At 44.6% G+C, this 22043-nt stretch overlaps 1 protein-coding gene across 5 annotated transcripts in view; it reads left to right on the forward strand.

Annotated features, from left to right (window-relative positions):
* Window positions 1-22043, forward strand: part of SYT17 (synaptotagmin 17) — a 112498-nt gene that overhangs the window by 29221 nt on the left and 61234 nt on the right. For 2 of the 5 annotated variants that reach the window (XR_012161138.1, XM_073362318.1), the window contains exons 2-3: window positions 13372-13389; window positions 14972-15120. Coding sequence is in view for 4 of the 5 variants with exons in the window: in XM_073362318.1 (XP_073218419.1) it covers window positions 13372-13389; window positions 14972-15120 (167 nt within the window). In the remaining variant the exon portion in view is untranslated. Of the gene's footprint in view, window positions 1-8678; window positions 9087-13371; window positions 13390-14971; window positions 15121-22043 lie in introns of those variants that run through there. The other 3 variants (XM_073362319.1, XM_073362320.1, XM_073362321.1) reach the window with 3 other exon arrangements.

Raw genomic sequence — 22043 nt, forward strand, 5'->3', positions numbered from 1 at the left:
AGCTCCAGCCTAAGCTGCAATCTAGACACACCCATTGTCTGTTGACCTGGGCTGGGAATCTCTCTGCTGCAGCCTGTATAGACATACCCATAGTATCTCTGGGCCTCAGTTCCCCATCTGTAAAATGGGGATAACAGTATTTCCTACCTCACAGGGTGTTGTGAAGATAAATACTTTAAAGATTGGGAGGTGCTCAGATACTATGGTAATGGAGGCATATAAATAATAATTGGTAATGGCAGCATATAAATACCTAGGACTGACTTGAAGTAGAAGCTGCAAACAGCTGGATACATAAAGGCCAAGTGAGCAGTTGAGGGAGAACTATGCTGGAGTGAAATCCTGCCAGCAGCAGAGCATGTTACTCAATAAACCTCTGGAACGGGGGATATAAATAAGAAGTTAGGCTATGGTGCAGTGAAGCTAGACCTGTCACCATGGCAGAATCAAGCCCTTTAAAGGGCTGCCAAGAGCAGTGGGCAAGCACCATCTCCAATGGTTTGCCATGTTTAAAAAATAGCTAGAGATAGGAGACTTATTTTAAGACCTAATGCTAGCAGATTATTTCAGCAGGCTCAGCAGTAAGGGAACTATGATAAGGGCTCAGCATGGGGAAAAGCAGAGTAAGACCTCCCATCTTATCTTGGACAGACACTTTACTCCCTTACTCTGCCCATTGCTATGTCCGTGCATGCTGCCAATACCCCTTGGCGAGATTCAAACGAAGTAGCCAGCTGATTCTCCTCTTTGCCACCTTCAGTTTGACACTCACCTTTTGCAGTTTACTTGTGCTGTTTTGATGGCAGCAGGCTAAAAATTGCTTTCTAGCTTGGGTTTGATAGTACATAAAATATACCAGATATTGTACTATGTTTTAATCACGTCTACTGCTGATTCAGATATGCCTAGTTAACATATGCTATACTAGAGGCAGCATTCGCTACCTTATTGTGATGCAAATTCTGTCTCGAGCACATATTCAGAGATATTCACTCGTGGCTTACTATGGGCCTGATTCTCCATGGAAAATCAGTATCGAATTCATATAGCACCACTGATTTAACTGGAGGTACTCTTGATCTGTGTCCGTGCCAGTGCAAGTGGGATGAGAATATGGCCAATTGTGTGGAAGTAACTTTTAAAATAGAAAACTTAACGTAGTTTATTTAAAAGTTAAAAATACTGGATTTTCAAGTCTGTATATATTACAGGCACATTCTGTACATGAGAAGGTACAGAGTACATGTTATAAAATATACAGTATGACACATTTCATGCAGCACAGGGAGTCTAAAGGTTATGTTATCATCCTGTGAAATGGAGCTATTTATACTGAATGCTGTAGGAGCTGAGCTTAATCAGCATACCAGCCAAATGCAGACTTGTAATTAAAGTTGACAATAAATACTTATCTACTGTTTAGAACCAATTTATTCTCTGGACTGTAACTGTACACATATGTAAAATTCCTCTATCATATCATGAGAGAACCTAATATAGGAACCTTTTAAAGGAGTCAGTCAACCACGGTGAAAAGTTCCTAAATATGGATTCAAATACTTGTGCATATTTTTTAAAACTGGAAATGTCTCAGGATTTTTGACTGCTGCTCATCCTCATAGCATTTGGGTACCTTCCACAGAAAATAAAAAACACTAGCAAAGTCCCTAATGGATTTCATGGAGTCTCTCCCTTTTTGGGGTCAAACTGTTTATAGTTTATAAGTATATAAAGCACTTGAGAAGACTTTTGCCTAAGTAGGAGCAAGAGGAATAATCCCACAGATTTACAAAATATGACTGTCTCATCTTTTACCTACAAAAGTCTCTCTCTCTTTCCCCAGTCCCATACTTATATTCTTTTAAAAATATACCATGAAAATGCAGGACACCAATACACGTGATGTGCCATTTACATAATGTCACGTGTTCTGGTTTAATGTGACTCACTGCTTGATGGTTTCATGAGTTGAAAACTCTATTTTAAAGATGTAAGCCTTTCTTTACTGTATTGTGATATGGGAAAAACCCCATCTATTCATTTATTGTAAGCCCCATTAGGGTGGCAGTGAATCAAGATGAAAATAGTGAAGCTATTCAGAGTAAAGGCTGACATTTTAAATGCTGAGACTTAGAAATATGTTAGTTGTAGAATAAAAAATTCTATTAAACAAGTAGTAAAAATTTGAGAAATGCCATGCACCGCAACTTAACTGTGTGCCCAGCACAGCCCAAAACAAGAATAAGAGAGAGAAGTGATTACATTTAAACTATGGGAATTGTGCTTCTAAAACAGGAGCTGTCTTCAGGAGGAAAAGAAATAGTTATTAAAAGAAACCTAGGGCCCCTTGCCAGTGTAGACAGTGAAGGTGTTGCCATTGACTTCAGCGAGAGAAGAAACAAGTCCTTAAATATAAACTTTAGTGCTGAAGTCTCCTATAGCAATGCTGCACCTGAAGGACTCTCTCTCTCTCTCTCTCTCTCATTATATAGGGAGCTATAGTGACTCATATATTTATGTTGCCTAAAATATTAATAATTTCTTTGGAGAGCTCCAGTTCTTCCATAGTTTGCAGCAGGAGATTGAAATGGGGCAGGGTGCTAATCCTGGGGTGAGGGAGTTGCCACTTGAGGTCTCCATGAAAACCCGTTCCAATTGGGCCTAGTTCTAAACAGCTGACAATTACGATTTCCTATCCATGTTGTACTCAGCAAGCGTGCGGGCAGCTCAATGTTCCATCAGCACATAGGCCACCCTAGCGTATCGCTTCAGCCTGCCACATGCAGCTGAAATTCTGGACAAGACCTGAGCAAAATGGTTTTTATCCTCTTTCCCCTTCAAAACATCCTTTGGTGCAGAGGAAGGTGCACTGGATTAAGACCCAGAAGACCATGATTTAAAGTCACTACTTCTATAGTCCAATGGCAATAATTCTGTCCCTTCGCAACTCTTATTGAGTAAGGATTGAGAGATTACACTAGCTGGGAATAGGGCCCCTGTATCTAATATGGCAGAGCCAAGTCTCATCCCATTAGCTACACTGTCTCTCAAAATCTGCCATATCTAAGTAATCCTCTATGGTCTGTAATATGGGGCTACGTGTGGATATGTAACCCCCTGTTTCAGTGTGTTTTGCATCCTCCTCCAGTGGTTGGTGCACGGGCAATAACTGTCTATTCCTGCTGCCTGTTGTTGTGGTTCCAGTAGCAAAGATCTGTCCAGGGTCCAGTGCAAATTCCTGTAAGGGTGTACCAGGGCTCGGCTGGAGAGCTTCACAGGGAACCACAGGCAGGAGACTTAAATTTAGAGCTTCCCTAAGCCAAGGCCATAATTTGGGATGTGCAAAGGTAGCACTCAAGAAGCACAGCCCAAAATCCGGCACAAAATGCCCCACCTTGTTGCTGGAGAGCAACAGTAAGGTGCTTTCCTTTGCAAGACAATGACCCAGATAGGCATAGAGAAGTCTGGCCCTTAGTTTCAGTGGGAGCAGGATGAGAGCCTTAGGCACTGTCTGCAAAGCCTCCAACCACTATGGGCACAGAGAGCAGAACTCTATAGAGCTCTGATATAGTTCTTGCATGTGGTAGCATGCTTGCTGCCTTCCAAGTCATGAACGTGGCCAAAAGTAAAGTTTTAACAATATAGATTATTCCACATTTGTCTCTTCTCATCTCCATTTAGCACAATTTTTGAAGAACTGCAAGGCATTTCTCTGTCACAGCCAGTTCAACGTGTAAAATGCTGCCCGATCAGAATGGTGTAACTCTGCAAGGTAGCAGAGAATCAGACCCCTAATATTAAACTTGATTTCTCATGCTCTTTTTCCTTTACAAACTTCTGATTAGTAATTCAGCAGTAGGGCAGGATGAAACCAATGTACGATCCCTGGTGTTGGGGGTCATGCTTGATGGGGGTCAAAGTAAGAGTTCAAATGCAGTTTCATTTTTGACAACACTGAAATTGCCTGATGGAGAAGGAGGAAAGGATTTCTGACATGCTGTTGGATATTGTTTTCATTTTAGGTAAACTATGCCGTTTGAGGAAACAGCACTGAGCTAAATGGGTAAAGCTGTCTAAACTCTTTGGTCATGTCATGTCATATAAAATAAAAATCCTTTACATCATGAGAAGTGTGCATGCTAAACTTCAGTCAAATGATTTTGAAATATTTGAAATATTAAACAACCGCAGGTGTGCCCCCCCCCCCCCCGGGCATTACAATGAAAACACTAAATCAACCTAAACGACAATAGGATTATTAGTATTATTGTAACTACAATAGACTAGACTGATGACTAAATGAGAGTTCTCTGTTAAGACTTATCCTTCTCCACTCCCATCCCAATTAGTTTTAAGTCTAGTTGAGCACCTCATATGTCCTTGTTTTTCGTGGCTTGCTTTCTAGTTAGTTATAGTCTGTTTAGGAACATCAGACTTGCCATAATAGATCAGATCATTGGTCCATGTAGTCTGATATCCTGCCTCCAGCAATAGCCTTCGTCAGACAGTAAAAAAAAAAAATCCTAGTAAGGTATTGTATGCAATGTTAGGCTAAAAATTCCTTCCTTATATGATATGATCTTTAAGATTTTGTTATCCTTATTCTATCTCGTGAACTAATGTTCATAAAATTATCCAGTTCTTTTAAAGATCCAGTCACAATGCATGGTTTGGATGTTTCTGTTACAATTAATTCCACAGTTTAGTCCTTGTTGATTCAATCCTTGTATTTTGAAGGGGAACAGCAATAATAATGCAGGTTGCTGGTGTCAAATAGTACACCTATGAAAATGATATAAAACTCCTATTTAGCTACATTCACTTCCACTAAGACCTGTTAGTTAATTGCACTAGATAAGGTTTTACTAGCACTGTGGTGTACTGCACTCTACCAGCATGTGATACGGGTGTGTTATGAAGCCAGTCTAATCCAGATAGAGTTGTGTCCTCTCAGTTGATTCGTAAGCTTCGGAAATGTTTTCCAGTTCCCTGAAGCTTTTCACTTTGTCCTCTGGATGTCGCTGTTCTGCACAAGACCTGTTGCAATTGCAGCTTTGACACTTGCATCCCGCTTCCAAAGGAACCTGCGCTCCGCCCCGTAATGCAAACGCATGCAATCTACAGACGAGTCGTCTTCATTTATTGATGAATTCTTTTCATTAGCTCTACCAATTAACAATACCACTTTCCCCAAATTAAAAAACGCAATCAACCTATTGCGGAACAGCTGTAGTGAAATACTTCTTCTAATCCCTTTGTAAGAGGGAAAAGGTGTAATTAATGCCCGCTTTAATTATAAAAATAGAAGTGAGAGGTGCATGCTGGCAAATCAAAGGGTTATTAAGGTGATGGTTCTTTCAGTATCTTACACGGCAAAATGTACATTGCAGTGCCCTCTACTCATACTTATGTCCGCTTCCTTGTGTACATGACATGACCGTGTGCACTGCACATTGACAGCATTCTCTATAGATGGTGGTAGGTACCCTCGGTATGATTTATTGCAGGTCCTTCTGGAAACTCTTCATGAAAGAGTATCCTTCAATACACCATTCCCTTTCAATATATAAATATCTAACCTGGTCACACATAATTTGAAATAAGAGCAAGGTTTTTGGTTTGCGGGTGGAAAATGATCACCAATAGGTTTCAGACACGTTTTGCTTCTTGTTCTGTGACAAAAAGGACCCTCCTACATGTTGCTGTTTCAAAGTCTCTTGTCCATCTGGTTGCAGACAGATGGATGATGCTGTTTGCAGGAGATACTTCCCCCGGATTCAGCCTCAGGCTTTAAGTTGGAAAAACAAATCCAAGGAGAGATGCACTGAGAGAGGGGAATCCAGATCTCTGGAAGTGCAAAGTCTGCTGCAGCTGCTGCCCAAGAGGGGGAAATTCACCACCAGCCTACCATAGGGAAGAAGGAAAAGCGGGAAATCAATCATGCAGCAAGTGACAGGCTGACAGAACACATCCCTCGCAGCACAGAGAGCCTGAGAACCCAGAAAACCATACAAGAAATATTAGAAACAAACGAAATAATCAACACCTCTGTGCTTAAAAAAAATACGGGGAAAGAATCCTTGATCATTATGGAGAGGCAGTGAGCAGCAAGGGGGAGAAGGAATGAACAGTGCTCATCTAGCAAACAAGTCACGTCTTTTTGTTGTTGTTGAGGGCAAAGGGGAGAGAGACGCCATGCTCAGGCTGTGCTGGGAACTAATGTGATACCTAGTGAAGATGGCGTATATACAGGTAGGTCTGAACAGCACTGGGGAGGAAATGTCCTCGTTATCTGGGGAGGGAGGACCACAGGGAAAACTGGGTCTGCTCTAACCTGGTTTAGACTCAACTGAATTTATTCGTTGTATGTTCATCCAGCCCAGGTTCGTGATTCCCTCTCCCACTTAATGGGAAACTTGAGAGTTAGTTACAGAAAAGGTCAAGTTCTCTAGTGACAGATGCAACCTGTAGCATTATTATTGGTTCTGATTTTTTGCATTCAATGGTAATATTTGCTTCTAATGTATTTAGAAACAAGAACTGTGGCTTACTGGCGGTTGACAATCCCGAGTAGGGTTACAAAACAATCTCTTCCCAGATAAGTTTGGGGGTAATTGTACTTGTGACTGGACCTTAATTTAAAAAAGTAAATAAAAGAAATTGAAAGCATCCCTTCTAGCTATGTGTTGGGTGCATGTCCTTTTAAGGTTGTGTTGGTACAAATCAGTAAAACAAAAGGAAACTAACATCGTGTGTGTGTGTGTGAGAGTGAGTGAATGTACTAGTGAGATTCTGTGGGTATGAGACACTTGCATTCATTCAGACATACACATTGTGCATGTGTGATTGTTGGTATCTCTGTGTGATTATCTTTGTGTGTAGCTGTTGTTTATGTGTATGAATGTCTGCATATATGTGTGTGGATGAGACAAATGTTTGATGCCTTATTGCACTGTGTGGGCAACTGTGCCCTGCTGCACTTCCTGGTGCTTCTCTATGTGCCATGATCCACCTGTTAACTCCAGGGTTCCGTTTCTGGGTCTGAGTTTGGTGTGCGAGCAAGAGCAGGCTGGGAGATGGGAGTCAGAACAGCGAGGGGTGCTCTAGCAACGACCCCAGCCCCCATCCATAGTGTTACCATGGATACTTCTCCTAATTGCTGAGCTGAGGGGAGCTTGCAGCTGCTGGACAGCAGGTGGAGATCCAGGCAGAGCAGGCCCTGGGGATGCAAATGGAGGGGGCTTGGGACTCAGCCAGAAGGGCATGAAAGGGCAGAGCTTCCTGATATTGTTGGCTAACCATGTGACTCGTAGCCTGCAATCCTGTGAAATGCCAGCATGGAAGTGCTCCTCGGGAGGTCATGTGGGGCCTTGAGAACCACATTTATATGTAGCCCCCTTCATCCGTGAGCACTGAAAGGAGGACTCCTGCATGCATTCAGTGATCTCTGTGAATCTAAAACCTAGGGGTCTACTCTACACACACTCCCTGGGATCTTTGGGCCCGTCTGTCTGTGCATCCACAACACCCACATAGAGTCCCCATGCAAAGGTCAAAATGGGGCTAGCCTAACACAGAGGAGACTGAAAAGGGGGTCCTAACTTGCATATGTGACACCCTCCCATTCGGGCACCCCTGCAAACAGCCTGTACTGTGATTGTTCCCTCAGTAATTATATGCCCCTTCCAAGTGTTTAAAAATCATGAGTCAGGTTCCCCTAGACAATTGAGAGATTATAAGTATAATAAATGTTGGGTTCTTTTTATTTGCCTTCTGGCATTTAGGAATCACGTTTTCAAGCATTTCTCGACAGCCCCTAGGGCTAGAAACTTACTTTAAAACGAACAGCAATGAAAGTAGTGATTCTCAGGCACTAACAGGAGAGCAGCAGCTGAAGGAAGCTGAAGTGAGCGATGTGGTGGGGGATCCCCCAGCACCTAACATGCAACAGAGCCTAGGGAACTGCCTGTCACCAACATGTGCTAGGGGCTTGGGACCAGTCAGGTAATGTGTGAAACCCTGGAGTTAGCAGCACTGGCTCAAGGTCTTTTTACTATGTGACAGGCTCCCGGTGAGTTCCCGCGTGGCATTACATGCAGGATTCGCTCCAAGTCCCACCAGTGCATAAGTTCTGGGGATTTCCCCAGCCCATCGCACACTTAAGCAGACTGGCAGCACATGTTGGTGGCAGGTGCTTCCAGCGGCTCTGTGGCACGTGTAGGTGCCAGGGGATCCCTTCCCCCATCCCACGGCATCAGCTTCCTTCGGCCCCTCACTCCTTTTCCACCCTGAGCTCCCATCCTGTGCAGCAGGCAGAGTCACAGGCCAGATTTACAGGGCCCTTCTGGGCGGCCTGCCCCCGACCCAAGAGCTCCCCCGCTTCTCGCCCCCTTTACCAGGCGCGGCGTCTCACCAGGCACCAGCCGCCGCCCCCTGGCGGGGCCGGTCCCCTCTGGGCTCCGGCTGCCCAGAGCGCAGGGGGCGCTGCTGGGTCCGGGGCTATGCCCCAGTCGCTCTCCGTGGCGGCCCAGGCGCTGAGTGCGGCGTCCCCGGGGGAAGGCGTCGGCCTCCGGCTGGGTCTTGTTCTGCGCCACGTGTTGCTGGCCGGAGGGGGTGAGGGTCCGGGCCGCGGGCTGGGAGGCTCGAAGCTCGGGAAGGCTGCCCCGAGAGAGGCGAAGGGCGACCCCGGGAAGAGGGAGGGTGGCGGCCGCGGCTGCCCAAGCTGGGGAAATTCACCCCGAGCCATGCCCAGGAGGGTGCAGCGGGTGACAGGCTGCCAGAGCCGAGCCGAGCCCATCCCTCCCCTCCCCGCCCCGCGCGGCACAGGGAGCCCGGGGCCCCCGGCACAACCTGCCCGAAATCCCAGAGAACCAGACCGCGTCTCCCCCGCCCCGCGCCGGGCTCGGGAAGCGCTGGGGAGGAGGCGCCGAGAGGCAGCGAGCAGCCGGGGGAGCGGGGATGGCCAGTGCTCATCTGGCACACAAGTCGCGTCTTTTTGTGCTGTTGAGGGCCAAGGGGAGAGAGACGCCGTGCTCGGGCTGTGCTGGGAACTAATGTGATACCTAGTGAAGATGGCGTATATACAGGTAGGTCTGGACAGCACTGGGGAGGCGATGTCCTCTTTGCCGGGGTGGGGACCGCAGGGAGACCGGGTCTGCTCTAACCAGGGTGAGCGCTCACCTCAATTTACTAGCTGCGTGTTAATCCAGCCCGGGCTAGTGATTTCCCCCTCCCGCTTAACGGTAAACCGGGGTGTGCGAGTGAGGTAGCTGCCGAAAAGGTGAAGCTCTCCCCTGACATACACAAGCCTTGAGGCACGAGTGCTTCGTTTTTTTGCATTTGTTTAATAGCAGCGGTCAGCCGATGCGTCTCGATTCAGACCAGGACGGTGGGTTGTTGGAAACACTTTGTGGAGTGGTACAGGAGAAGGGTTTGGGGGACTCCTGCCTGTGGTTGGAACTCGCCTCCTTCTTAAGAATGAATCCGAACATCCCCTTTTGTGCTTGTTTGTGTGAACTTGTGTGTTTGTGCATCTGACTGATGGCGTATGTATGGGCCTGACTGTGTTTGTGTCTATGGAGGGGGTTGTATGTATAGGGTGTGTGTGTGTGTATTTAGGTGTGCTTATGTTTGTGCGCGTGTGTGTCTGTATAGGATTGTGCGTGGTCTGTGCGTGTGAATGTCAGCATATATGTGAGTTCTTGTGTGTGTGAGAGGATTGTGATGCCTTCGTGCAGAGTTGCATATACAGGGCACAAAGAGAAGCAGAGCAACAATTGTGGCAGCTGCCTCTGCTTCTGTTCTATTGCATGTTCAGCGATCCAGCTGTGGACTGCTTGTTCCGTGTCTAGGACTGAATTCAGAGTAGGAGCAAGAGCGGGCAGGGAGATGGGAGTAGGAGCAGCCAGCGGTCCTTTACCAACTCCTCCCCCATCCATCCAGCTGGCATCACCATGGATGCTGCTCCTGAGTTGAGTTTAGGTGGCTGCTGCTGAGGGAGGAGGACTAGGCAGGGCAGCCTCTGGAAGAGGCCTGGGAGGCTCAGGAATCAGTCAGCCAGAAGGTAATGAAAGGGTACAGAGCTTCCCCCAGAGTGTGAGATGACCTTGCTAATCACACTCCTGTGAAACACCAGCAGGGATGGGATGTGCCTCTCACACTGTCACGTGGACGCTTGAGAACGCAGGCTCAGAAACCCCACCTACCTGAGACACCTTCCCCCTACCGTGGAAGCCTAGAAGTGGGGGCTCCCACACATATGGGAATCCTTTCAGAGATTGAAACGGGGCCCTCACACCAATAAAGGGACCTGCTGTGGACACAGACACAGGGACCCTCACCCCAGTGTGGTATACCGACATATTACCACCAACTATGAACTTCAAAACAGGGACCCACTCAACTTGCCCAAGGCCATGAAAACCAGCACTCACTTAAAGCTGTCCTTACTTTCCGGGGCTCTTGGGAGCTAGATGGGCAGGGGGCCTTGAGCCCCAAGGTTTGTCACTACTCCCAGCCCGGCCTGTCCATCGTGTAATTGTGCCAGGGTAGAAGGAGCTCTTTGGTGGATAGGCTGTTGTGTATATGAGACCCTAATGCTGTAAACTGGGTCCATGGTGTATAATTAAAAATGTAATTTCACCTGCTCCCCTGAATGAGTTTTGATACCCATGGTTTTATGGTTTAAAAACTCCTGGAAGATGTTAGCCAGGAAATCTGGCTTCTTATCTGAGCTCTGCCAATGACTTGGTTTGGTTCTCCACTGCCTTGCATAGTCACTGACAGTGACATCTGTGCACAGTGGATGTAAAATGCTGTTGGGTAAGTCACCCTCTCTGTGACTCAGTTTCTCATCTCTGAAATGACAATGACAATAGTGACCTACCTCCCAGGGGTGTACTGACTGCAAATTAGTTAATATTTAAAAAGTGCTTTGAGATCCTGGGATGAAAGATACTATGGTGATCCAAAGCCCAGTGAAGTCAGTAGGGATCTTTGAATTGATTTCACTGGGCTTTAGATCAGGCTTTGTGTGTGTGTGAAGTATTACAATTTATTGTTTCAAAAGTACATAAGTGACTTAAGAGCACACGGCTCATTGGCTTTCATTGGGAGTTGTGTTCCTAAGCCAGGCTCTTTTGAAAATGCCACCCTTAATGTTCTTTGCCCTCTATCTGTAATATCAGTGGTGTAGTACTGGAGCCCTGTCATCCCCAACTGACCAAAGTGTACAGAAGCAGAGGGGACATGTATATGTCCATACATGCATGTATGTATGTATATTCATGCTAGAAAAAGCGAGCCCTGGCTGTGCAATATCACCCGCCTTAAAAATGCTGGTCACACTTGATTTGGAGGATGCAGGGAACAGCTAAGCACAGCAGCATATGGGGCACAGGGAGTGTAAGGGTAAAGATAACAAAAACAGCCCCACGTATGGCAGATCCTGGAAACCAAGGTAGCAAGGAACAGCTGTCAGCAAGGTCATCAAGCAGCAATGACTGTGCAAGGGCCCCTAGGCCACCCTACACATACAATGTGTTGTTTTGTGATGGGGGTTTGTTTATGGCACCAGGACTCCCAAATGGATTATGCTCCTGGGTTGAAGAGTTGATCTTAGGGTGACCAGATGTCCCGGTTTTTATAGGGACAGTCCTGATTTTTGGGTCTTTTTCTTATATAGGCTCCTGTTACCCCCCACCTCCTGTCCTGTTTTTTCACATTTGCTGACTGGTCACCCTAGTTGACCTTGAATGGGCAGATCTGGTACGATAAGCCTAGGCTCAGCAGCTGTAACTTGAGTGGTATTCCTTTTGCATTCCCAGTGGACTAGGCCAATGTCATGGCTGCCTCTATGTGCTGGGTTTGTTCTAGTGTCCATGTTCTTAAACTTCAACTGAGCTTACCCAGCACCTGCTGGCAGTCACATCATTTGTGCTCTATAAACCTTTGTCATTCCCCCAGAGCTAGTCCCCCTGTTGCATGTGACTGGCATGAACAAGGACAGCTGTTTGTGTTTGCTTTTATTTCATGGATCTGTGCATTTATGTATTTTATGGCACTGGCTGTTCATTTGCTTCTGCTGTGCTATGGTGATTAGTTCCTGCCTGTTGTAGTCTCTGTCGTCACTCCTGTGTGCCTGGCTAGGGTTTCTGCGGGAGTTTGAGCACACAGTCAGGATGGAACTCCAGTTACTTTATGATGGAGTCTGGGGGTAGCATTGCTCATGCTCCTGGGGTCCTGGCTGCCCAAGGACCTGTTTTATTTTAAAGCAGATCTAGGTTGTTTTACTTGATGCTTCTCTTGCACGACTGATACATTTTAGCCAGGTGGCTTGTCTGATACAGGCCTGCCTGGAATTACCACACCCCACTCCCTCATGCCACATGGCCTTTTCTCACACTACATGCTGGGCTGTTTGGCTGCAGGGCATGAATACAATGGACCCGGTTTAATGCAGAATAGGAATTTTAGTGCAGGCTTGGAATAAGCCACACCAGTTTTGTGTGGACCTTAGTATGTAAATTGGGGGATGATAGAACCCTGGGGTTTTTAAAAATGATTTTTGGGTATAGCCATATCAAAATACAGCACTTTTGTCCTTGCAAACCTTACCTCATACAGGTGGCGGAATTTTCACTAAGCAATGGTCTGTGAGAACGTGGCGATGGATGTTTGTGTTAAAATGCTTTCTATGGAAGCCATTGTAGAGCTAAATTTAATCTAATCTAATCTAGTTTCTTTTTTAAAAGTTGTATTGTCTATGTTTTCCATAGAGTATAGCCAATAGAAGCTTTTGGGAGAGCAAGCCCCTTAAGAAATGGGAGTACTCAGAAATTAGTGTCCACTTCTGAAACTATTGGTCTTAATATCTCTGGAGTTGCAACCATTTTTGCCAGAACTGAACTGAGATCAGGGTCTCTATTACCAGGAGCTCGCAGTGTATCTATGACCAGGATGTGGTTTGCTACTGATGCAGTAAATACAGTAGTTGTAGAAATGAAGTAATTTCCTAGGGACACATGAAGAGTGTGGTTGCACATGATGTCTCCTGGGAGGGGGATGGTAGCAGAAGCAATACATACGTTTCTCTTGCTGTAAACAGGGGTGGAGTGAGAGTGGTGGGATCCTCCTAGGGAAGGGTGAGCAGCAGGAAGGGAAGGGGAGAAGACGACATTGTTGCTCCTTCAGGAGATTCTGCCCCCTCCCCTAAAATTAAGTAGGACAAGCTTGGGAAATAGCATGTCCTGAGAAATTAAAGAAATTGTTCTCTGGCTGGTGCTAATTTAGAGTTATTTGAGCATTGCTAAACTGGTTTTGTCTTTTTCATTTTGTTCCCCTTTGCTTCATCATGGATATCTAAAAGGACAGTTGGAACCGATAAATGAGGTGAGTTAATCTGATGATTCATTCCCTATTCTGTCTCATCTCATCGTCCAGAGGAGATTGTCCTGCATTTTCTGAATGTTTTCTAATGCCGTAGGTATAAATGGTATGCCAGATTCCTTGCTTTGTGGCTTTTCTGATTTCTGGGGTTCATTTATAGAAAAATTAATCTTTTCGTATACCAGGAAAATTCAGTTTTTTATAGGTGTGGAATAAAAATTTCTTTTACTATCAATCTGCTACTGTCCTCTGCAGCCCTGTGCTCCCAGTGAAGGCCTCCCAGTGAGTGCCGACTGCTTCCTTGTACAGGCAGTGTTGAACACTGCAAACATGATGCAATTCAATAATTTCTAGTACAATTTTAAAAAGGCTATTCTCAAATTTTGACTTTGTGAGGGTTTCATAATGCATTCTGGGTTTTCACCTATCACTGAGTACAGATAGCTAGAATCTGTCTGTCTGTGTCCCATGTACTGCTCTGCGAGCCTTCTTACAAACACTTTCTTCTCCCCCCACCCCCTTACCTGGGAAAGGTGGGTAGGGGCGGATGGGGAATGAGCAGAACCCTGGCTTCATGCCTCCTTCCCTCTCTCTCCAGTGCACCAGCAAGCTGAGCTTAGAGGGTGTGGTGGGAGTGGGGTAGTTATTTGTCGTTGGTATAAGCCACCAGCAAGTTTATACCCTCTTGAAGCAAGGGGGAGAAGGAAGGGAACTGTGGCTTCCTCAGACAGTTCCTTTCTTGGGATGTACTTCTCCCTTGCTATAAATGTATACACTTAGCCTGTGTATATTTATATGTTACGCTATAATGTTATAAACATATATACACAGGCTAAGTGTATACATTAACCTGTGTACATTATTACATATATATATATAATGTGTGTGCATGTAATAAATGTAATAGCACTGTTAGGGAGTTACTACTGCCACCATACAAAATTCTGTTCTCCGGGGCACTTCTACACTCACCGAGGGCAAATAACGTTTTTTAAAAAAACCATTAGCTTTTTCAATAAATTAATCATCATAGTAAGAGTCAGGCAAGATTTTGTACCTAGGCTGATACATTTTGCTGACAAATTTGAGGCTGTAATACTGCATGTATGGAGCATATGAATATCATATGGTTACATGCCTACAGTATTAAAATACCTTCATATTGTTGTGTTAGGTTTTTTCAGCTGTGCAACAACTTGTGAAATTAAATTGAGGTCTTCAGTTTTTTCTTCTCTCTGCCATGCATTTGTTGATATATTAGTTTGTTAATGTAGGTGAAATAATGGGCATGTTTCTGCTCTAGCATATTGTTATGGCATAGTGTTTTGTAAATCACTCTCTCGCCCACGTACATAATAATTCTATAAAAGAAAATACCTGCAGTGAATGTTTATTTCCCTGCCTAGTTATGGCTTCAGTGAGATTGTGCCAGTAACTGCACGGCACTTGTCTGTTTATATAAATGGAATAAATATAGTTCCAAATGTTCTGCTGCAGAAACACAAAACATAAATACAGCTGAGTGTTATTTCTCACCGATGATCTACTGTTTGTAATCTTATTCTTTGGTTTCCAATGGCCTCAGGGTCTGCTCTCTAGACTCTTGGATCTCTTGCTGTGCAGATGGACTTGTAGAAATTGTTGTCAGAAGTGTTTTGACTGTAGCTGTTGTCAGTCGAGCGAAGATGAAGTTGAAATCCTGGGACCTTTTCCTGCACAGACGCCAGCCTGGCTGTAAGTTTAGATGTGCATATTAAGCAAATGTTATCTCCAGTTTATAGCAGGGTGACAAAGGTAATGTTATTTTGGCTGTGGTGAGGGCATAAACATGAGGCCATAAGAATCCAAAAATGCCACACACCTGGCTAATGGCATACATACAATAAGAGATTGGTGGGAAGAGTCGGTGTTAGGAGTGGGAACAGTGCATATAACTATATAAAGCGTGCATATAACTGCAGCAAAGCTAAACAACATGTCCTGCTAATTCAGGTAGCTGGAGTCTTTGAAATATAGCTACCCCAATTCTTAAGTCAGAAACTATCCTGCAAGCCAACACAGCAAGTTGGTAATTGACCTAGCTTTGTATTCCATGCTGAGAACAATACATTTCATTTGAATTTTTGTTGAATCTCTAAATTGGACTGTTTATTTTGAGCACTTTAGCCCTTTGATTGCTGTAATTTTCCAGACTGCCAGTCAAGTGACTACGTAGGAGGACCTATATTTATTATTTTATTATTACTTAGAGCATGCACTGTATTTTCTGAACACATAACAGACAAGGTTCCTACCAGAGGAGCTTGTGATCTGCCTTAACCATAGATAGACATACAGTATGTAATACACCAGATAACTGTTCAGACAAATAGGGGTTCACGCACAGGCCCTAATTCGGCAATTTGTTGCATGTTGGTGAGCCCATGCAGAGCCCCATGGAAAATGGCTGAAATCACATTTAACTTTAGCTATTTCCAGGATAAATCTGTATTTTTAGGAAGGCTTAGGTTGGTTGTAAGATATCATTCTAGGCAGAAAAATAGCATACAATCAGCATTCAGTGAAACTAAACAATATCTACTAGAATGTTTTGAGGCTTATAAGAGTAAGAAATAGATACCGATCTTATTAATGTTAGTCTGATTTAACCAGGCTAAAGGGGGAAACTTACAAAAACACCAAGGTGACATAAGAGAGTATATCCCCTAGAAAAACTGAATTTCTAATGGGACTTGTGTTCGTGTGTCACTTAAGTGCTTTTAAAATCTGATCCTAAAACAACAATGTCAAAGCAGTTTACAAGGGAGGCCAGTATTGTTATCCCCATTTTGCACCTGGGGAAACTGAGGCACCGGGCGGCGAAGTGACTTACCCAAGGTCACCCAGCAGGCCACTGGCAGAGCAGGAGCCTTAGTGCCAGTTCAGTGTTTTAGCTGCAAGGCCTCACTGCCTCCCATAGCAGCAGAGTAATTGCTACTCAAGAGTTAAATGTGTAATGTGCTTCTGAAACCACAACAGGTGAGGTGCCCCCTTAATTGCTTCCCTAATGCACCACATTTCGCTGTGTTGCTGGACGATAGATAGGAAGACGTGATCAGTATCATTCTCCCCGGGAGCTTCCTTGCTTTTATTTTTTTTCCCTGCCAGATCTATCAGGTTTGTCTGTAAACGGTATATAAAATTAATCTTTTTCTGTTTGAATTACAGTATCTTATTTATTGTTTTGAATTAGTGTAGGAAGAAGGTGCAGAGAGGTTAGCAGTAGAGCTTTATAGTGCTTCTTAAACAGGGAGCAGTTTTTTAAGGGTCAGAATTGTGCTTCGAAACTCATTTATCTGCAGCTAATGGGAACTGGAAATAAAATCACTGCTAAATAAGGAAACATCGTGTGCAGGTGAACAAAATGATGAGACCACTTTATTGGACTTAGAAAGATACGCTCCAGAAATGATCGAGTACTTGGGGACAAGTGGCTAGGCTTAGTAGGGGCTCCAGGAAGGGGTGGGATAGAAGAAATCTTCACTTGATCTGTGGAGTGGCAGGCCCTGAGTAGGGTTGCCAGGAATGCCAGGTCGAAAAGGGACCCTGGTGGCTCCGGTCAGCACCGCTGACTGGGCTGTTAAAAGTCTGTTCAGTGGTGCTGTAGGTCTAAGGCAGGCTAGTCCCTACATGTCCTGGCCCTGCGCTGCACCCTGGAAACAGCCAGCAGGTCCAGCTCCTAGGCAGGGGGGCCATGGGGCTCTGCGTGCTGCCCCCGCCCAGAGCACTGGCTCCGCACTCCCATTGGCTGGGAACTGTGGCCAATGGGAGCTGGGGAGCGGTGCCTGTGGGCTAGAGCAGTGTGCAGAGTCTCTTGGCCCCCTGCCTAGGAGCCAGATCTGCTGGTCTCTTCTGGGGCACAGTGCGGAGCCTGGACAGGCAGGGAGCCTGCCTTAGCCCAGCTGCACCACTACCTGGGAGCCGCTCGAGGTAAGCCCATGCCCCAGCCCTGAGGCCCCCTCCCGCCCAAACAGAATGTTGGGAATCATGAAGAAACGGATAGATAATAAGACAGAAAATATCATATTGCCTCTGTAGAAATCTATAGTATGCCCACATCTTGAATTCTGCATGCAGATGTGGTCGCCCTCATCTCAAAAAAGATATACTGGACTTGGAAAAGGTTCAGAAAAGGGCAACAAAAATGATTAGGGGTATGGAGCAGCTGTCACATGAGGAAAGATTAATAAGACTGGGACTTTTCAGCTTGGAAAAGAGGTGACTAAGGGGGGATATGATTGAGGTCTATAAAATCATGACTGGTATGGAGAAAGTAAATAAGGAAGTGTTATTTACTCCTTCTCATAACACAAGAACTAGGGGCCACCAAATGAAATTAGTAGGCAGCAGGTATAAAACAAACAAAAGGAAGTATTTCTTCACACAGCACACAGTCAACCTGTGGAACTCCTTACCAGAGGACATTGTGAAGGCCACGACTATAACAGGGTTCGAAAAAGAGCTAGATAAATTCATGGAGGATAGGTCCATCAATAGCTATTAGCCAGGATGGGCAGGGATGGTGTCCCTATATCCTCTCTTTGCCAGAAGCTGCGAATGGGCGACAAGAAATGGATCACTTGATGATTACCTGTTCTGTTCATTCCCTCTGGGGCACCGCATTGGCCACTGTCAGAAGACAGGATACTGGGCTAGATGGACCTTTGGTCTGACCAAATATGGCCGTTCTTATGCTCTTTTGCACCCTAAACCCCTCATCCCCAGCACTACCCCAGAGCCTGTGCCCCCCCAGCTGGAGCCCTCACCCTACCTGCACCCTAATCCCCTGCCCCATCCCAGAGCCCCCTTTCATACCCTGAACACCTCATCCCCGGCCCTAACCCAGAGCCCGCATCCCCAGCCAGAGCCCTTCCCGCACTCCAACCCCTGCTCCAGCCCAGTAATAGTGAGTGAGGGTGGGGGAGAGTGAGCCACCAAGGGAGGGGGAATATAGTGAGTGGGGGGGGGGTAGGGCGGGACTTCGGGGAAGGGGCAGGGCTAGGGTGTTCGGTTTTGTGCAATTAGAAAATGGCAATCCTAGCCCTGACGCAGTAATTCCAACCATCTCTGATTCTCCCCATGTGGCCACTGGGGCCGTGTAGTGGTAGATCCCCCACCTCTGGGCTTCTGTTCCTTCTCTGGCCCCCTGCTAATCCACCTGTGTGGTGATTCTTCAGTTCCTTTGGGGAGCTGGACTTTGCAATGTGGACCCCCTTTGTGGGCTCCAGAAGTACTCCCTTCCACCTGTGTCATGGATCCGTGCCGGTTCAGCTGCCTCAAGGATCCTTCCTGGATAACTTTTGCCATAAATAATAGTGGAAAATTATATTAAAGGGCCCTATTCTGCAGTCCTTTCTTATGCTGTGTTACATATAGTCAGGCCAGCAGCCCTCTAGGGACTATCAAAGTCCTCAGCTCTCATGATATTTTCACAAATCTTACAAGTTTAGGGTTTGTTTTGTTTTGTTTTTTTAAAAAAATTCTTGTCTCTAGAAGCTGGGCAGCAACATGCTTCAAAATGGCTGCTGTCTCCCATTGCTTTTCATGTGACTGAACCTAAGATGCCCTCAGCTAAAATGGTAGCTTCTGTTTCCTGTATGCAGCCCAGGCAAGAGACAGTGAGGGGACAGGGGAAAGTATGGTGGCGGTGGCTGCTGAGTTTATCCAAGGAATATGGAGGGAGGGGGGCTGAGAGAGACTGTAAAGGAAAATGGGCATAGGGAAGGAGATTTGGGGGTATGCTGGGAGAATGTGGGTGACTGAGGGGAAAGGGAGAGAATATATGTATAGGGGGTAAGGAGACTGAGAGGGGAGGGCTGGAAAGTTGGAGAGGAGAATGGAGAGGGACAGAATGACACCTCAGGAGTTAAAAGAGAGAAGTGGTGTCCTTTGCCTGGTCTTGTTGTTTTGGGTGCAGGGAGGTTTCTAAATGTTTGGAGTTTGCAGTACTGCACTCATCACATGAGTAAGTGCTACTCAACATGAGTAAGAGTTGCAGAATTGAGCTGTGAATGAGCTATTTTAATGTGTATATGTATTTCAGAACTGCTCCGAGGTCTCGTTACACTAATTGTTTTTGCATGGTAGATGTTCCCATACTATAGTGCTGGGCAGCAGTATAACACCTTGAATTAGGACCTGGATTTAAAAAGATTCACGTTCTGCCTCAATGTATTGAGTTTGGGGAACAAGTACATTTCTTGTGTTCCCCTTTCTTCCCCCCCACCCCCACCCCCCAAAAAAGTATCTAAAAATGTCTAAAGGCTCACAACTAAGAGTGCTCAATCCTCTTATCCTTGTCCACCTGACATGGCCATTGCTGTCATACGGGGTGTGCTTTTCCCTCACACCCAATCCTTCTCATGGTCTCTAGATGAATGGGAGCAATCTTGTTAATGTCTGCATCGATCCTCCATTCTTTGCATCAGCAACATTCCCATAGTCAGTAGTAGAAGCTCTGGGTATGCTAGGGAAGCAGGATTGGGCCCAACTGCTGTGAAATTAAGTAATTTATTTTGGTAGATGTTGACTTTTTGCACTTCCTGAATTTTTACAGCACCCTATAACGTCAATGATAAAGGAAGTATGTTTAGCTTGCTGAAGCAAATCTAATTGTATTGACTTGCACACATGGCAATCCTTATTGTTATTTCATAATTATTGTTTGCTTCCTAGCCTTAGGAAAAAAATTGGGAGGGAACTGGGGTGCTTGTCAGCTCTGCATCTTATGAAATCTCCTACATAAAAACTCAAAGATAAATACTGTGTGTTCTGCAAGGTTAAACTGAAATTAGAGCTCAATTCTCCTTACCAAAGGTTCTGATTAAATACGAACAGAGCTATTCCAAACACAGCCAAAGTTATTTGAGGAAAAATTATCGTGGTTTGGTAGCAATTTCCCTGCAAAAGGTCACCTGCTTGTTACTTAGTTAATTCACTATTATGTTTAGCACGTGTAGAATATCCTTAATGATTTTTTTCTGATTCTTTTTGCCCCTGCTTTGCCCCCATTCTGTAGGTTTAATTTTCAGGCATGTGGATCATAATAAGTATGTTCAAATCCATTTCTTGGCATGAAAATCAGACTTTTATGCTCCTAAATATTGATTTTTATATCCAGTTGAAGGATTTGAGCAACCTGCGTTTGAAAGCTGGGTATTATCTGTCCATTTAATGTATGTTTTTAATTTTCTATCAAAAATCTATTAAATATCAATGGACTGTGAAGCTCAGGTGGGTTCAGCTCTCCAAGCACCACAAGATCCAGATCTGAACTTCTTCCCCCAAACTTGGGGGAGAGGTAGATTCAGATCTGGAATCCATTTTTAGTCTATTCCTAAATTTGGATTTAGATTTTTGAGTTTACTACTTGCTACAGAATATTATCAGCCTAGTTTCATTAGTGGTTTGTGAGGCAAATGATTCAACATATGCATCTTATACCTGGCATAGCCAAAAATATAGAAAGAATGAATGAGGAGCAAAATTCAAGCACTGCTCCCATCTGATTTGCTTATTTCATGCTGAACTTTGGCTGTGCCCAATTTCTATTTTCTGAGTGTTCTTTTGTCTTGTGGCCTAACCAGAAAAGTGTATTTTATCTTGGTACACTATAAAGAATGGAATACTGTTTAAAAAAAAAAAGTGAGATTCTGATCTCAATTATGTCAGGATAAAATTGTTCTTCCATTGACTTCATTGGACATATTCCAGACTGTTACCAGTGCAACTGACATTAGAATCTTGAACTATAGACTTTTGTTCCTGTCTGCTCTTGCTCTTCTTTGAGGGGAACACTTAAGAGGTTCTGATTTGTTCTGTTTAATGTGAGTTGCTGCAATCTGTGAGAGGCTGAGATTTTCACTGAGCTTACTTTATGTAGAAGATTTAAATTGACAAGGGGATTGCTTGTGGACTTTTGTATGATCCCATTCTCATCATCACTTTGTGCATTTTAAACCTTCACAAAGTTTCAGTGAGGGGTGTGTAACCTTTCTTGCTTATTTATATATTTCCCACAAATAAAACAAGATATAGCAGAATTATTGTCCTATCCAGTTATGCAAAAGAGTAAATAAAAAGGGGACAGGAACTGCTTAAAAGGTATGTCAACAAATCCTGCTTTACAGGGCCACATTTCCAAAACTTAATGGCTCATTTACCACCATATATTAATATTAAACATGATGTGAGAAGATTGATCATGGTTATTTCCCATGCTATTAATAATGTGACTATCTGATGATCCTAATGAAAGCCATAATTCCAGGTCTATATCCTAAATATACAGCTGTAAGTAATGGTATAAATATTTTCACTACATAAATCAATAATGCCACAAGGTCTGTATCGCATGCATGTATTTGAAACATGAGCACATCTGTATAGATGTGTGTTAAAGTGCATACTGGTGTATATCCTTACTGTTGCTAGTAAGCTTCATTGCATTTTAAGAAGTATGAAAGACAAAAGAAAGGATAGAGAATCCATGCTTTGTAGGGCCCTGAAGCCACAGAGCTCAGCACTCTTCTGTTTTCCAACTAGATCTGAAAATAAGCTCTAGCATCCATGATATTCATCCAGGGTTCAATCTAAAGTATCAGAGAAGAGGGCTTATT

Source organism: Lepidochelys kempii, chromosome 10 (genome assembly GCF_965140265.1).
Source record: "Lepidochelys kempii isolate rLepKem1 chromosome 10, rLepKem1.hap2, whole genome shotgun sequence".
NCBI classification, from domain to species: domain Eukaryota; kingdom Metazoa; phylum Chordata; order Testudines; family Cheloniidae; genus Lepidochelys; species Lepidochelys kempii.